Here is a 15,940-nt window from a genome sequence, read left to right as displayed (position 1 = left end):
AATGCACTGCGGACATCTCAGCGTTTAATAAGTCTCCATGCAGCAATGCACAACTTAAAGAATTAACCTGATGTTTAACCCTTGAGGTTCTACACCCAAAGGCAGTCGGAAGGTGATGTATCAAACACTGAGATTTCTGAGAAAGACTGTAAATGTGGCACTCATTTCCGTCACATTTTGATTTTTGACAATATAATAATATTATAGCTTTCATTGAAACAGTGTTTCACTGATAATACAAAATGGGATCTTATTAGAAATTGGTTACACAAAAAATCAAGTTATGAATGAATTGTGGGGGTATACGAAAAGCATTTTATTAAACATATTAATATTGTTTAAATATATTGCATGGCACATTTTAATATTTTTAAATAAGGAATACAACATTTTTTTTGTAAATTTTATCTAAATAAAAATTGTTAATAGCTGGAATTCTTATGTGATTCACACCAATGCCATTCATTGAATTGTGTCTGATGCTTCATGGATAACAACAATACATTTGGTGTTTCCTTAATTTAGGACATTTTACATAGTTGTGACCACACTATTACATATATATATATATATATATATATATATATACATACACACATCTTAACAAAAATACATCTTTATAAAAATAAATGGATTGCATGTGCACTGAGATTACATTTGGTAAAGAGACAGTATACTGCCCCAAGCAGACTCGTCAAATGTGAGCGTATATTAAAGTACTTAGAAAGTTCTTTTAATATGCATTTATGACTGTTTAAAAAATTGCTTATCTGTTGCAGTTTAGCGCCCCCTCTGTCCGCCTGATTCATTGCATATTTGGGTGCTTATAGTAGCCAATTTATGGCAGGAAAGTGTTCCCATTCAATTCAATAGGAGCACCAAATGTGCATACTCATGTTGGTCCAGTTAGACTAGCTGAAAAACTTGCGCAAGCTGGAGCTGGCTGGCAGTGGGTGCTTGCAAATTTACAATGCTGAGGGGGTGATGAGTTCAATGGAACACATCTAATGCAAGTCAGATATCTGGGAGACTAAACAAACATAGAGAAAAGCTCCTGTTGAATTCCTCTATGCATTTGGAGGAAAAAAGTAATTATGAGGAAACATTCAGCCATCATACGCATTAGATACATAATAGAGCTGGCATGTGTTTTAAAGTTAATGTAGTATTTTACTTAATTTCCCTTTAAGAGTCCGCAGGGGCATTTGATCTGAATGGCTTATTCTCCCTTCTTCATAGACAAGTTTATTTACCATATAGATTAGTGATACTCAATGTGTTTTATGAATGCCCATATATTTTTAAGATTAAGGTTTTATGCTCCATATTCTCTGCTAAATTATTGATGCAGTATAATAAAACTCAGTAAGAGCTCAGACTAGCCAGGTGCAAGAACATGTCTCAAGGCAGACAGCTGGCCCTCATGACCTGCCGTTTATGGAGGTTTTTAATCGCCATCTCAGGTTGTTGTCTTATTAATACAGGTGGCTTATTAAGCATGACCAAGACATTAATTTGTTTCACTAATAGCAATGCTAGAAAAGTCTAAATTTAATATTCACAGTCATTGCCTAAAAATATTAGTTTCTGATTGTTTGCTAGATACTAGATTTGTTTTTTCTTTTTAAAAAGGAATGAACTCTCCCCTATGTTAATGTGACCACAAGTTTGGGTTTCACCTAATCAAACTGCCCTTGGCCTGGGGCAGTCTCCTGGGACCATAAAGTGTCCAGGAATGAGAGAATGCTGCTGATGCCTCTATAGGAACATCCCGTTTATAATTTATAGTATTTTACATTAAATTAAAGGACATAACTGCTGCGATAAAGTGCTGTTTATTACATTTTGCCGTAAGTTGCAAAATTGCAGCCCTGCGTGTCATGAGGCTTAGTAGACATTCACACGTGAACTGTCATTATTGTGTGTGATATAGTAAGGAGTATTTTCTAACTATAGAAGTTGTACAGCATTGTGAATGTCGTCATGGAGATGAGAAAACCCAATTTGTATAGCCTTGTGTCTTTCTCGCTGTTACTACAAATCCGTTTCCATTTCCAAGAATTCTTCCACATATTAAAAATATGTAACGTTTCCTTTCTGATGAGTTTGGTTATTTAAATTATATTTATTATGAGCAAAGGTTATTTTGAATAGGGAGTTTATGATATGAGATGATCATATCTGGATGTTTAAAGGGGCTGTTCTAGCCTTTTCAGTCTCGTAAGAGATAAGATCACTACCACTGGTGCTCTATAAATGTCATGTTATAAGCTGAGGCTGGCACAGACAGAGTTACCAAGCCCACACTCAAGCTAAGACTGCATTTGCTCCCTTTTTGGACATGCACTAGGACTCTGTGATTAGTGAAGCATTATAGCGGTGTTTTCGTTCCAGCTTGGTTCTGGATCATGCTCTGGCTTTGTGTTTTTCACGATTTTGTGTTTTTGTGAATTATATTACAGTCTCCCTAACAGAAACACCCTGAACAATCTTCGCTTAACCAGACCAGCAAGTATCCATACCGATAGCATAGACAAGCCGTTGCTGATTATGTCATTGAGGAGAAAGCTGCTATAAATGCATGTATGAATACATCTAGTAACCCAGTAGCCCCCATGTAAGTTATAGAGCAACACAGTGTGCTGCTCACATTGTGATGGCATAGACATCTGCTTGTCATGAGTTTATCTGTAATTAAACATTTAATTGTGGCTTGGCATGACATTGTGGCAGAGACATCAGCATATACTGGATGTTTGATTGACGAAAGGAATAGTCCCCAAGCTTTGTCTTCTTCAGTCTGAAAAAGCAATCCGAAGGGAATGAGGTCTTTGCATACGTTGTGAATAAATATTGTTAAATACTGTAAATATTGTATCTAAATATTTAGGAAGCCCAGAAAATGTTTACCAATATTGATACTGTTAACCATAAACAAGAATTACTGCAGTTAATATTATGACTTATTATATTACTTAACACAGTAAACCAGAAGGTTAGAAAGCGATGATGAAGATGCAGTTTAGAAAATATCTCTGCATATCTCTTGTTGATTTATGAAGATGCAAACTAAAAGGTTCTCATGCTTTCAATATCCTCTCCATGTCATCAGAGCCAAGTCGCCTTTAAGTCTGCTTCTCCGATGCAGTGTCTACATGCACAGCAGATAGTCCGTGGCTTTTTCGGGCCTCAATAGCGAAGACTTGCAGTTGTTTTAATGAAAAGGAGAAAACTTATTGTAGTGTAGTGACATTTTTCATGGTTCAACAGTGTTGCATCCTAGAATAACCCATTAACAATCTAAATTGTTCTCTGACATGAGCAGCGTTTGTTTATATGTTGGAAAGGGTTCTTTCTAGTTCTATGTGCACTTACACCAGGTTAGGTCAACCATTGTTTCTGTCACAGAAATAGAATGTATAATTGAGTTTTAGTTTCGTACACAAGGTCTGAAACCTAGTTTTCTGACAGAAATTTTGTTTACAACCTTTCATTTTTACATTGAACGTATCTCTTGGTTCATTTGTTTTTCGGTTATTTGGTTATCTCAGTTGTCCTTTTGTGCAACCTTTTCAATTCCTCACACACTTTAGAAACTAATTACTGTGACACACATTAGAAATGGTTGTGTTTTGCCCTAGGGTAAAGTAATCATCACCCTGTATTTAGAAACTTGAGAAAGGCCGTAGGTTGTAAAGGCACGGTTATGATAACATTACGTGTGACTGCCTATCATCTTCAAGCTGAAAGGAAAGAAACAAAATAAAACTGTCAAATATCAGTGATTTGATGAACAAATAAATAATACTGTAGTTGATTTTGTATATACATAATGTTTCTTCGTTTTAAATTGGTATAATGTACAAGTAAATCATAGAAACATAGACAGTGACGGCAGATAAGAACCATTAGGCCCATCCAGTCTGCGGTATCAATGACAATGCTACTAGAAATCACAGGTATAACCTCCAACGTTTTGAGTGTCCAAACCGGGATACCTTTTTGGGGCATTTGTGGCTAGAGTGGGGGTTCGGCAGGGTCAGAGGCAGAAATGGGCTGCTTCCCCAGGTCTCCGGGTCAATCTCCTTGATCTCCTCCTCTCCTTTAGTCACGCCCACTCTCACTTCAAACCAGTGTCTATCTGGGACTAGTCCCACCCACTTGCATGCCTAGCCCACCCCCTTCCCATCAAAACCACTCCTGTGGGAGAGCTCCAGGTAGCCTACCATCTGGAATTCCTGGGTTTCAGTGCATCGTGAGGTGGCCATGTGGGAGCTGCAGTGTAAGTCTGTGCTACAACAGCACAGACCTTCATTGATTGTTGATCTTGGTCAGTCAGTGGAAATCAGAGTATCTCCTTAATCAACCCATGAGCTATGTGTGACTGTGCCCAAAAATCTAGACTGTCCCTCCCCAAATATGTGGGAGGTATGCATAGGAAGTATTTGCGAAATGTCAACCACAAATCATGATTTCAATATTCAGAAACAGAAATGGTTATTTTAAATTATATATTCATATTTGTAAGCAGGAAAACGAATTTCCACCAACTAACCCACTCCAATCACATGCTTCATTTGCAGACAAAACACAGGTTTGAGAAGGTTTCAGACTAAGAAGAATATATCTTCCCTTTCCTTCAATTCAACCCTTCAACCTAATTATTTCCAGTATGCTTGAATGCATATGATGTTTAAATATATGTCCTTGTTTAAAACATTACTAAACTAGCCTTATTTATTTATTTATTTATTTTTCTTTAATTACTGCAGTTATTTTTTTGGTACAGCAAGGGGTGCCATTTGACAATCCCCCCCCCCAAAAAAAATAAATTGTATGATATTACTTTATTCTAGGCAAAATGCCCAGGATAGAATTGCACAGAATGAAATTATATTTTTGTTCATTAACATAGATAAACTCAAATTGTCAATGTTAGTGCAGAGTATTACAAACATATCTCTCTAGCAACAACGTAATTGCCAAAAATAGATTTTATCTTGAATAAAGCAGTGGAAATCCCATTGGTTCTTCAACAAAATGAAACTCCCACCTTTTTTCATTACAGATATCAGATTAAAATATGGTTATTGTGTTTTCTTTTTTATGTTTGTTTTGCTTAATAGAATGCTTTTATTCGGCTTCATATTAGCCATGTCTGTTCTAGTTGTCTACTAAACAAACACTCCTTGTCATACTGCCTTATCATACAGTGGGTCAGTCATGATTGCTCACCCAGGCACTATTATGCTAATCTGTTTTACTTGTGTTATCCACAAGGAGAAAAACTTTTTTTCCGTGGGGAATCTTTTTGAAGTACAGCTTATGTAAAAGACTACATAAACTACTGTTTTAGGTGGGAAAGAATTTCTTCATGTTCAACAAATTTGTATGTCTATGTCTTCTGTTCGGACTAACGTCACTCAACATTTTTGTTTTCGGAAATCCCATTCATCCGTTCATGTTGCAATAAAGACAAGAAATAAACTTGTAGAAGAAATTAAATTAAAATGAGGTGATCTCCTCTTTTTAGTGTAGTTAAAATGGCGGCCGCAGCAACGAACGAATGAATAAGGATTTTTGTATTGTGCACGTTCATTGTTTTCTAAATGGGACAGGCAGTCCATTTATGGGGCAGCAGAGGTGGCACAGGCAGGCTGTTTTGGGGGCAGAGCTGGCACAGGCATGCTGTAAAGGGGGCAGATGTGGCACAGGTAGGCTGTTAAGGGTGGCAGAGCTGGCACAGGCAGGCTGTTCTGGGATAGAGCTGGCATAGGCAGGCTGTTCATGGGCAGAGGTGGCACAGGCAGGCTGTTTAGGGGCAGAGGTGGCACAAACAGACTGCTAAAGGGACAGAGGTGGCACAGATTGGCTGTTTCAAGGGCAGGGGTGGTATTGATAGGCCGTTTTAGGGGCAGAGGCCTACCATGTCTGGCTTAGTTTATAGTGAAGGGCTTTATGCTGTACCACCATCAATGTCTGGCTCAGGATATAGTTATGTTGGACCATATATTATCCGTAAACTTATTTAAACGTATTTAATTTATTAAGTTAATTTATTTTTTCCGATTTTTTTTGTTTTTTTCCAGTTGACATACAGTTTACAAATTTGTGAAATAAATATAATTTCCAACATTTTTGTGGGTGTCTTTACATTTTAAAGTGGGGGTGCCACATACAGGATCTACCCCGGGCGCCAAATACTCTAGGTATGCCCCTGTATCTATAGTACAATGTTGAAAAGCTGCAATTTATTTTGTAATGCATATTGGAGTGCATTTTGCATGGTCTTCAGAGTATTTACTGCATGCAGATCACAAATTATTTTATTTAATTATTAGAATTATAAAATTATACAAATATATATAAATTATATAAAAATTATTAGTATGTAAACTTATTGCACCTGTTCAGTAGAACATGTCTTGACATAGCATTCCCATGATTGACTGCTGCTACATCTATTACATTCCAATTGTCTAGAACACGGGTGTCCAACCTGCGGCCCTCCAGCTGCTGCAGGACTACATCTCCCATACTCCTCAGCCAGCCCCTTAGCTGAAAGAGCATTATGGGAGATGTAGTCCTGTAGCAGCTGAAGGGCCGCAGGTTGGACACCCCTGGTATAGAATGTGCAAGAAGCATATTGTGGTATGCTCCCTGCTTTAAGCAGAGGCAGCTAGAAAGGAGTTAAATGAGACCAAAGTCTAATTTCTAACTCCAGTAACAATAATTTCTGTGCCGATTTGTTTGCAGTAAAATGCAGGGGAGTCTATTTTTTATTGCTCCAGTATGTATTTTAAAAAAATAATCTTTACAATTACTTGCTGAGTGTTTTTTGTACATGGATCTTAAGGGCCCTGCTGTGTATGTTCAGATATAATTCTTTAATCATGTCATATTTATCCAGGTCATGCTTACATGTAGTCTATATTCATATGATACAAAATAAAAACATTTTAGGCTCAAAGTCTTAACTTGTAAGAGTCAAATATTTTTATGTTTTGGTGAAAAAATAAAATGACAGATCTTCTAGCACATAATCCTACTCCATCCTATGTAAGAAAAATGATGTATAGCAAAACACTGACCACATCTGATATAAATTAACAATGGTGACTTTTTAACACTGGGCTTTACCATTTTTACAGCAGCATTTAATGTAAATAGGAGATAGCGATCTGGTGCATAAGTAGTATGTTCCACTTATTTACTAATTTGTAGGTCAGATCTCTTAGTAAACCATGGTGCACTGCAGTTATTACAATATACCGTATATATCCTTTTCAATGCAAATTGTACTGTACAAAACAGTGACATGATGAGAAATCCTTTTTTAAATTAAGTCATCTCGATGAAGAAAAATGAAAGTAATGCTACTGATGATGCAGAGTCAAGCAATCATAATGCAAAATACAATTGCCATGCTCATTATACAACATCCTTCGGCTACATCACATCCAATGCCACATATATACCAATGACTAAAGAGCCACTTATACATTATGCAACATGACCTCCCTTCCTTTGTGTTTTAGATCGAGCCATTTACAACCACATTGTGGAATAATTTTACTGCATTAGCACAGAGAACAGATGTTTAGTCATTTTTACCAGTTAGAAACTAGTTCTGACCCTTGTACTCATTTGCACTATAGCAGCATTTATAGAGTCCAACCACCAGCCCGGTTGTATGTGGTAACAGTGACAAACAATGGGAATGAACTGTGTGTGTGGGAGAGCACCTGATTTCCTCAAGCAATGTGTTCCTCAGTGCAGCCTTTGCCCCAAACTGCTTATCAGTGCCATATTAGCCTCCAAATCGCTTGTCTGTGCCATCTTTGTCCCCAGTGTGTCTGTGCCATTCTTGCCCCCAAACAGCTGACTGTGCCATTCTTGCCCCCAAACACCAAAAGGATATTATACTGTGAACACACAGCAGGTAACAGGAAACATAAATCAGGACCCTGCATGATTAAGTTGGCACCTGTGTAGACAACAGATAAGAGAAATGAAAACAAGTGTTCAAACAACAATAATATTAGTATGTCCAGTCAATGTTTTTCTGGTTTTGGAGAAAATGCACTACCCTGTCTCCACAATTTAGAGTAGTTTAAAGTCTAACAGTCCAGCACCATTTGGAAGCATCCTTAAGTTGTATCGGAAATCAGGTTATTTAGGCAGGTTATTTAGACATCAACTTATTTTAATAATTAATACATTTGTGGTTTCCAAATCTATAGTCAGGATAACAAGAGGGTTAACTTAGGTAACAAACAAACCTAGATTTCCTATGCGTCTATATTTAATGGTAAATTAAGTGGTGTGGACATACCCAGGAGATGTTATGCCTAGAGTTGCGTCCCATTTTCTGCTGTGATTACATTACTAAATGACTGAGGTTAATGTGACTTAAATCATCACCACAGCTGCTTGTAGAGTTTGTTCTATGTGGGAAAAGATTAGAGCAATGTTTTGGTTTAAGAGGTGGCAGGGTGATATGCAATATGTTAATCTTTACTATGTAAAACTATCCTTTTTTACTGAAATGAGAACTGGGGAGGTATAGCACAAAGTAGATTTAAAAACTCACAAACAGAGCAATCAGGGTGACAAGGTCAGCTTCATGGTAGACAAGCTGAGTCCAAATAGCAGGAACAGTTAGTTGTAGGTGATTGACCCATTTGGAAAATACTTCTGAATGGTTTAGCTGGGTTTAACAACATAGTTCCCCAGTCGGCTGTAAAATGCCTCTTACTGGTACATTATCAAAAATATTAAATATGCACAGTTGACTCACACATTTTGAATTCTTAGGAGTGTTTTAAAGAGCATGTTCAGCTTTCTTGAACTGATAATAACATCTAGTTATATGTTGGGTACAGGGCAGGTTAACGAGATGGTGTCCTTGAAGAAGGACTGTGGAGATACTGAGCATTGTCATTATCACTTGATAGCAGAAGATAGCAGTATTACAATTGTTTGATATTAATATTGTGTGTATTATATTTTCCTGTAAATCAGAAGAAAAAATACTGGCAGTCTAGCTATTTTTGAATACTACTGACTCGTATTGTACATTTTACTTCAAATAAATTATTTATCACCATCTATAATTAGTAGAAACGTTTTTTCGTTTCCCTAGATATACAGCTGATGGCAAAAGCTATCTGTTTGTGATTTACAGTTCTCTTAATTGCTTTTGCATTCAGGAAAACACAAGACATGGGTAGGAAACTAGATCTTTCTGGCCTGACTGAGGATGAAGCTGAACATGTCCTTCAAGTTGTCCAGCGAGACTTCAGTCTTAGGAAAAAAGAAGAGGAAAGGTTAAGGTATGATTTTTTTCTTTGCATGGACATGCACTTTTTAATAAGATTGATACATGGGAGAACACAGAAAAGATCTGCATACCATGTTTGTGCATTTTATGTACAGTAAACAACTTTGTAAATGATAGAGGAAAAAAGGGTCATCTTGTGTAGAATCCAAGTTTTCTTCTGATGCATATTGTTGGTAGAAATCGGTACATATGGTTTTGTGAAATAATATACCGTATTTGCTCGATTATAAGACGACCCTGATTATAAGACGACCCCCCAAATCTTAATATTAATTTAGGAAAAAAAGAAAAAGCCTGAATATAAGACGACCCTATAGGAAAAAAGTTTTACCAGTAAATGTTAATTCATTTAAACTATTTTTTTAATAAAAGCTATGATTGAGAAAAATATTTTGGTTTTATTTCCTTCTATTTTCCAACCTGCCTCCCAGTTATGCACATCTGCCCCAGAAATGCCTTATACCCCCTATATGCCACTGTGCCCCATGATATGCCTTTTAACCCTATATGCCACTGTGCCCCATGATATGTCTTTTAACCCTATATGCCACTCTGGCACTTAGAGGGTTAAAAGGCATATTATGGGGAAGAGTGGCATATAGGGAGGTTTAAGGCATTGCAGGAGGCAGAGTGGCGTATAGAGGGTTAAAAAGGCATTTCTGGAGGCAGAGTGGCATTAAGGGGGTTAAAAGGCATTTCACAGAGCACCCTGCCTCCAGAAATGCCTTATGCCCCCCATTTAACACTCCCCGCCCCACTTACCGGTACTTCTGAGTCTCCTGTCATGTAGCTGGGGCAGCGTGTAGACTCACGCTGCAGCCGGAAGGAGGCGTGGCTAGCAGCGGGGGTTGTCTGCGTGCATCGCGCAGACATTCCCCGGCTGTCAAAGATCAGAGTTCTCTGAAGGTCTACGCGATGCACGCAGACAACCCCCGCTGCTAGCCACACCTCCTTCCGGCTGCAGCGGAAGTTGTCTACGCGAATCGCGTAGACATCTACACGCTGCCCCAGCTGCACACCGGCGACTCTGAAGTACCGGTAAGTGGGGCGGGGGTGTTGAGACAGGAGGATCCAGATCCCCTGCAGCTGCGGGGGATCGGGATCTGGATCTTAGTCGTCTCATAGTCAGACTTTGATGTCTGATTATAAGACGACCCCGATTTTGCTCTGAAAAAAACCTTGTCTTATAATCGAGCAAATACGGTAATTTGTTTCTACAATTTATATGTATGTCAAGAAACTGTGTTGTCTCTCTGTGTATGTAACACTGACATCACAAATACAGAATGACGATTGGTGTTACAATAGATTACAGACCTGGATGTTTCACCAGTGGGGCAGCTACCGTCATTTTAATGCTGGGGACATTTATGTTTTGTAAATCCTATAAAGCAAGTAACATGATTGTAAATACCGTATTTGCTCGATTATAAGACGAGGTTTTTTTCAGAGCAAATGCTCTGAAAAATACCCCTCGTCTTCTAATCGAGGTCGTCTTCTAATCAGACCTCAAATAGAGGTCTGATTATGAGACTAAGATCCAGATCCCCCGCACCGCTGCAGGGGACCTGGATCCTCCTGCCCCCCCCATTTAACACCCCCCACACACACACTTACCAGTGCTTCCTGCTGTATTGCCGGGGCAGCGTAGACAACGTCCGCTACAGCTGGAAGGAGGTGTGACTAGCAGCGGGGGTTGTCTGCGTCCGTCGCGCATACCTTCCCCGACTGCCAGAGATCAGAGTTCCCCGCACCGGTGCGGGGAACTCTGATCTCTGACAGCCGGGGAAGGTATGCGTGACGGACGCAGACAAACCCCCGCTGCCAACTCCACCTCCTTCCGGCTGCAGCGGAAGGAGACGTCAACCCGCTGCCCCGGCAATACAGCAGGAAATTGGAAGCACCGGTAAGTGTGTGTGTGTGTGCGCGTGTGTGCGCGTGTGTGTGTTAAATGGGGGCATAGGGCATTTCTGGAATGCCTGATACCCCTATATGCCACTCTGGCACTTAGGGGGTTAAAAAGCATATTATGGGGCAGAGTGGCATATAGGGAGGTATAAGGCATTTCAGGAGGCAGAGTGCTCTATTAAATGCTCCCTTAACGCCACTCTGCCTCCTGAAATGCCTTATACCTCCCTATATGCCACTCTGCCCCATAATATGCCTTTTAACCCCCTAAATGCCAGAGTGGCATATAGGGGTATAAGGCATTTCTGGAGGCAGAGTGCTCTATACAATGCCTTTTAACTCCCTTAATGCCACTCTGCCTCCTGGAATGCCTTATACCTCCCTATATGCCACTCTGCCCCATAATATGCATTTTAACCCCCTAAATGCCAGAATGGGATATAGGGGTATAAGGCATTTCTGGAGGCAGAGTGGCACATAGGGGGTCAAAAGGCATACCATGGGGCACAGTGGCATATAGAGGGTTAAAAGGCATATCATGGGCCACAGTGCCATATTGGTGTGGCAAGCCTGGGGGCAGATGTGCGTAACTGGGGGACAGGTTGGAAAATACAAGGAAATAAAAACAAAAAAAATATTTTTCTCAATCATAGCTTTTATTTAAAAAAATAGTTTACATGAATTAACATTTACTGGTAAAACTTTTTTCCTTTAGGGTCGTTTTATATTCAGGCTTTTTCTTCAGAGTTAATATTCAGATTTTGGGGGGTCGTCTTATAATCAGGGTCGTCTTATAATCGAGCAAATATGGTATGTAGGAATATAAAAAAATGTAAAGTTGAGATTGTCTGATGTTTCTCTCCTTTATTTTTAATGTTATTTCTTGGTGCAGTCATCTCACCATTTCTCATTAATCGGTATGTTGATGGCAGCTATTTTCGCTTTAATAATATTTCATAAAGCAATACAAACTTTACTGACGAACACATTTGTGCATGATTCTGTGGCAGCTAATGCGAATTTTCTCCCATTGCCTTGCTTAACGGTAAATGGGGCTTTAGTTCCAGAACAGCTGGAAAACTGCAGGAAAAAAAAAGGCTGAATGAAAAGTGCAAATTGCACAGCAAATCACAATATGGTAAAACACATTTAAATGCAGTTTGCTACTCGCAGTAAATACAGCAGAAACATGAACTGGTCATTACTTTAATGGTGAAAGAAGTATGTTATCACAATATTAGGGTACTGAATCTTTACTCCTTTTAGTAGATTTTTAAGATGTTTTTGTACCCTTGGTACATGTCAATCACTCTGGATGGCTTTGGCTTGTATTGTGTGTAGCAGGGATTTTTTTGTGGTGATATGCCAAAGTACCAGAACCTCTTTAAAAGCCCTGAATGTCATGCCAGTGGTTTGCCGACAGGTCCTGGGACTTACTTGAATTTCCATGGCTGCCCAGAAATCTTTCTATTTTTCTCGAGTCGCAAGTCACTCTGAGGTCATCATGATGTTGCGTGATACAGACCACGTGTGGGAGGATGAAAAGAAGGGAAAGCTAGTGTCTTAAAATAGAAACAGCTCCAAGGTAGGAATTAGGGGATTTGGAGGGTTGACTTGGTTGATGGAAATTTGGAGACTGTTGAGGAGTGACTTGGGGGCTGTGGACGGGTGGAAATTTATTGACTGTGGTTGGGGAGCTTTTAGTTGATGCAAAAGTGTGTGTATGGATAAAGGATAGTTTGTGTATATGTAAGAGAAAGGGTTCGTGTGTATAGGTATGGACATCAAATATTTTACTTGTGTGCGGCCCATCTGGTTTGTTTGCCGGCCACATTAAATTCCGTTTGCAACAAATATGTGATTTCTTCACATATCTGCATCTGAATTCAGTATTCTCAAGACAAAGTATAGTGCCTAGTAATGATATATGCTAATCCGTCTGCCATCAAGATTTATATCTGAATGATTGTTAGAGTGGAGTCGAGAGGGCATTGTGAAGTCAAAGCCGTCACTTGTCACAGTACAAAAACTGTACAATGGAAATGAAGTTAATGGCCTGCTTTAGGCAGTGGATGTTTATAAAGAAATAGCAACATATTTGTAAATAGTTTCCATTTAAATATTTGGATCATATATTTCCATGGAAGCACATTAAAAGGGTGAATATTATCCAGTCTATTACTTCCATACTTGGGTATTATTACAAATACTAGCACTAATTCTAAGAACTACTAAATAGCCTTTTGACCTTGATCATCAATTGTAGAAATATACGTATGAAGGCCCATTTTATCTTGTCAACTGATTTTTATACATTTTTGTGCACATACCAGGAAATTCTCCACGTTTGACCTAGAGTCTCCTGGTCCTGCTTTTATTCTTTCTCCTAGCAAGGGAGTGTTGTTTGGTTATGCCTTCTCTATTCCTTCTTTTCTTCTCATTAAAAGTTGTCTGAGGCTCATCCCACCCTATGCGTGGCCAGCCCCATCCCATACATGTCTAGCTCCACTCGAGTCTCCATGAAGCCTCTCCTCCGGTAGTAGTAGAGCTCTTGGAAGTCTATCCTGGGAAGTTCACAGGTATGGCTATGCACTGGCTGGGAATGTAGCTCTAAATCTCCTAGTTATGCAGTAGGGCCATGGTATAATGTCATACCCCTATGCCCTTTATTCTTGGAGACTATTTTTTTTAAATTTAATTACAAATACCTGCTTTAATTGGAATTATTCCAAATTTTATACAAATACTGCATGACACAAGTCAAATACACTAGTTCCAAGCAAACACAAGCTGAGAAATCATTAAAATGCAATAAAGTTCTGCACAGGCCCATCATTCCTGAGGGGCCCATAGCAGCTGCCTCTTTGAGCCTGCAACAACCACGGTGGAAACCACTGCCACTCTAGGGGGCCCAGATGACCCCTGTGACCACTTCCGCATTGGCCCTCCGTTTACCTCTGTGTTGCTCACACAGCGTGAGTGCAACTTTTCTTGTACTGCCCAGGGGAAGCAGGAACTTGCCCAGGGTCCAATCAGTATTAAAGGTAGTCCTGGTTCTGCACCGATATTTTATGCATTGTTAAAGGTATTACATGAGTAATAAGATTACAGGACACTAAATGTATGATATTTGGGGACCAGCATGTCTCTATGTTGATGCGCCTAGAGATCTATTCATTTTACATAAGTCATCAGTTCAGTTTCATGTCCTTTTATGCTCTTTCATGAACCTTCATTTTGTGTACTGCTATTCCCACATCATCTTAACCAAAGCACAAGGGGTATGTTTGACATAAATGTAGCCTGACATGAAAGTCAGTCAAGCAACAACATTTGTGTTCCAAAACCAGGAGCAATTCTTTATTATTTTGAGGCATCCTTTCCAATTTTTTTATCGGTAACAGATCAAAATTAATAGCCATAAAGTGAATTTGTCTCCATACTTTCATCTGTCTATCATACGTATTCATCTACAGTAAATGTTTTCGGGTGTAAAACAGTATATTATTATTTAGCATTAAATCTTAATATTAGATTTAAGTGCATCTCATTTCAATAACATAACAGATTAGTAACAAATTAGATTACAATAAAGAGATTAACCCCACCCTCTATCACATGTGCTCATGTAATATTTGTAAATTTAGGGCGGGACTGGGAGTTTAAATCACTGGCACTATAAGAATGTACATTAAACGTAAGTGGCCCACACCATTTACCATTGGCCCACTAGTCACTTGCCGCATAGCCTCATTTGATTACATAAAAAAGTACTAAAATCAATCAACCTATGTAAAATATGTTTTATTTTACCTAATAAAAATGTTTCGGTAATGTGAGATTTTTCTTTTTTTTTCCCCATCGATTAGTTGGTTGTACCAGACAGAGATGCTGAATAAAAAAAAAAAAACATGACAGCATCATATGTCCATGAGTCAGATACTGTAACGAGACCAGCTTTTGTTTGTGTAACCTTCAATCTAAATAGATAATTAGTGTGCTATTTTCCAAATTCTATCCCTTCTGTTAATCAAAGAGAAGATACAAAACAATCATCTGGTGAAGGTGATAAGCACATTTTCAGTCTTAAAAGGTATTTATTTCCCTAATTCATACTACAGGTTAAAAATATGATTAAACATTTTTAATACTTGAGGAGTTTAATGTTATAGATTGTTGTCTTTGTTATTCAGTATAAAGGATGCTTGTCATTTGCTCCTACACTTATCTGGAGGAGAATGTACTGAAAGTGAAGCTCTTCCACTATTATAGTGAAATTTACATGACTGAAAAGATGCTAAAGCCAAATAATTAATTAGTGTAGTAAATGCTTTCCCATCACCAAATATTTTAATTCATATAAAATGAATTGTAAAAAATATAATAATGTACATACCATATGTCAAGTTTAGAATCTTTCTCATGCATATCTCCCAACAGTCCCAGTTGTTCATGATTTATAGACTGTCCTTCTGTACCGTGTAGCTGCCCCTCTGCTAACGGCATGTTAGGGAGATGCTTTAAGAAAAAATGAACTAACCTGGGGAAAAAGGGCTTCACACAGAGACTCCTGGTCATACCCAGAGAGTTCACAGGACTCTCTAAATGATGGCTTTGGTACCTGCTGCCTCCAACCCCTTCGCCAACTCATTTGTTGTTGTCTTTGGGTTCAGTTAAACCTTTCAAATC

At 38.7% G+C, this 15,940-nt stretch overlaps 1 protein-coding gene across 1 annotated transcript in view; it reads left to right on the top strand.

Annotated features, from left to right (window-relative positions):
- Positions 1 to 9,225: 9,225 nt before the first annotated feature.
- LOC149286657 (rab effector MyRIP-like) overlaps positions 9,226 to 15,940 on the top strand; it is a 219,743-nt gene continuing 213,028 nt past the window's right edge. The window contains exon 1 of the mRNA XM_089493825.1: positions 9,226 to 9,335. Within this exon, the coding sequence (XP_089349951.1) occupies positions 9,226 to 9,335 (110 nt within the window). The remainder of the gene's footprint in view (positions 9,336 to 15,940) is intronic.

Source organism: Sceloporus occidentalis, unplaced genomic scaffold, assembly GCF_023333645.1.
Source record: "Sceloporus occidentalis isolate IW3139 unplaced genomic scaffold, rSceOcc1.0.p SCAF_67, whole genome shotgun sequence".
NCBI lineage: Eukaryota > Metazoa > Chordata > Lepidosauria > Squamata > Phrynosomatidae > Sceloporus > Sceloporus occidentalis.
This window is presented reverse-complemented; position numbering and strand designations above follow the sequence as displayed.